The sequence below is a fragment of the Hipposideros armiger genome, unplaced genomic scaffold (assembly GCF_001890085.2).
Source record: "Hipposideros armiger isolate ML-2016 unplaced genomic scaffold, ASM189008v1 scaffold_515, whole genome shotgun sequence".
Lineage (NCBI taxonomy): Eukaryota > Metazoa > Chordata > Mammalia > Chiroptera > Hipposideridae > Hipposideros > Hipposideros armiger.
This window is the reverse complement of record NW_017731865.1, coordinates 1,320,481-1,322,953: the sequence shown is the minus strand read 5'-3', so window position 1 is coordinate 1,322,953 and position 2,473 is coordinate 1,320,481. Positions and strand designations below refer to the sequence as shown.

The following is a 2,473-nucleotide window of genomic DNA, read 5'->3' as shown; positions in this document are numbered from 1 at the left end:
CACTCACAGAAGTCAAAAGAATGAGCTATCAATGCTACCACATTCTTCAAAGAGGTTGAATAGGATGAAGACTGAGAATTGTTCATGGGTTTGCTAACCAGAGGTCACTGGGAGCTTCCAAGAGAAATGTCAAAAGCAAGGGCTTAAATGTTAAAGGGGTGAATCAACGGTAAGGAAGTGTAGGTGTCAAGTGAAGATTATTCTTTCAAAAAGTCTGGAGTTGAGGGGAAGGAGAAATGGCAGTAACTTGAGAATATGGCACGATCCGAGGGTGGCTTAGAGACACACAAGAAAGATCCCCTTCAATAGTCCACCCTGTAGTGGAAATCACTTATTCATCCATTCATCCAACAAGTATTTACTGAGCATCCTTACAGACCAGGCACTATTCAAGGTTTTAAGAACACAGCAGTGAACAAAATAGAGTCCCTGCCCTCACGCTGGAATACTGATGGGGAGTTTAGGGAAGCAAAAAGCTACCTTAACAACATAATTAATATGGAAGAAGAAAACACGGGTTTGGGAGTCAGGTTGGCTAAATCCCAGCTTAGTTCCATTTATTATACTAGGTGTGGTGCTTTGGGTGGGTAAGTGAGCCTCTGTTTTTCATCTATAAAATGGAGATGATGCCTATTTCAGAGTTGTTTTGTGAAGAGTAGATGAGATAATGCATGAAATCACTTCTTAAGTAGCATCTGGCATGGAGTAGTGGCTGCAAAAATTTCTCATATTTATGAAATGAGATAAAGTAAAATACTGGACAAGGGACCACAGTTTAAGGGCATGCTTATGCTTGGCAGGCATTAGGAAAAGGATCATCAGAAAGGAAAATCATTATGATAACCTGAAAAAAAAAAGTCTTCTGAGATTATTTAGGCCCTTTACTCTAAATCTTCTGATTTTTTACTAAATTTCTTATGGACCCTGGAACTAAACAGGGTGTGTGCTAGACGACAGACAAAGAACCTGATCATAGAAAAGGTGTTTGTCCCACTGTACATGAACAAATCTAGATCCTGGGTGACTCAGTCTCCAGGATCTAGATGAATGGACAGAATTAACTCAGTAAAGCTTAGATGACAATTCTCACCACAGTGACTCACCTGGGGCAGTGACCCTTAAAAGCCCACCTTGGGACAGCCTGAGAGTGCTTCTCATTTCTTTATAATAACTACAGTAATTCTAAAAAGAATGACTGTCCTCCTTTAATACATGAGATGTTTTAAGTATGGTTGCCAAAGAATATACACACACACACAAACCCTGTATACATGCACATTATAAATACATACTCAAAATAAAAAACACACATTTGAGAAGGACAGGCTTTCAAACAGACAAAAAAACTGCCCCCACCAGCTTATTATACACTTTTAATTATTGCACTCTGAACAAAAATGTATTTGTAAGAGCTAATAATAAAATAATTTTCCAGAAATAATCTAGTGAATGATATTGCTAGATCTATAAAAATAATATCCAGGCGTCTTAAAAGAAACACATGAAGGACCATGTAGCTTCTTTCTTGTGGGCCATACGGTCAATGATTTAGCCTTTTGAAAAATATGTATGTAGAAGCTGAAAGGGAAAAAAGGTAGAGAAAACTTGAGAAACCAAAGGTCAGTTTGGCCATGCCCTTAAATATAAGTATTGAAGATTCACTTAAAGGCATCTTCTCCTTGGTGAAGGAGTCAGAGAGCAAATGAATGAATAAAATAATGAATGAATGTCACTGAGAGGCCAGGACATGTGGCCATGAGCCACAGACACTTACGCAGTTCCATTTCTTGGACCAAATGGAGCTCTGTCTTCACTACTGACAGAGTAGACATCATAGCACTCTTTAATCTCATCTCGTAAGTCCTGAGGGATAGAACAGGATCCATTTCTGACTTTGAGTTGCCGTATCCGTGGGACCCCTAACAGGAGGTTCTCATAGTAGATGAAACTTCGGTTGTCAGCCTCAGTTCTGTTGCTGGGCTGTGTCTTCCAGTACAGCCCATCCAATAAGGCGCCTTCTGTGAACTGAAAGCAAAGGAAACATTTCTGAAAAGCTCCAAACTCAGCGGCTGCCTTGTTCCTGACTAGAATGTTTGCCTGGCCAACAGGGTAGCACTCTGTGAACACAGTAGAGTGACAGGGGTGGGTTTTGCTGTTAGAGAGACTTATGAGTCTTACACTATCATTTGCTAGTGGTGAAGCCTGGAGCAGGTTCCTCCTTTGAGCCTGGGCTCCCCTACCTGTCAGGTCTATCTTTTGCATGGCTACTACACTCTGTTTGAAAAGCGGTGGAGTGGATCTCAACAATCACATAGAGTTCTCACATCTCAACTAGCTAGGCTCAACCCACTGGGCTTATAACGCAGTTTTCACTTCACAGCATGAATGGAAATCAAGAAAGCCAATCTTTTGATGTTCTTTTGAGGTTTTGTGTTGAGTTTTGCTAAAAAGAGAACACTGACATCCTCTAAGT

At 40.5% G+C, this 2,473-nt stretch overlaps 1 protein-coding gene across 1 annotated transcript in view; it reads right to left on the bottom strand.

Moving 5' to 3' along the window:
* PKD2 (polycystin 2, transient receptor potential cation channel) overlaps window positions 1–2,473 on the bottom strand; it is a 70,361-nt gene that overhangs the window by 43,479 nt on the left and 24,409 nt on the right. Inside the window, exon 4 of the mRNA XM_019668076.1 lies at window positions 1,775–2,025. Coding sequence (XP_019523621.1) covers window positions 1,775–2,025 — 251 coding nt within the window. The remainder of the gene's footprint in view (window positions 1–1,774; window positions 2,026–2,473) is intronic.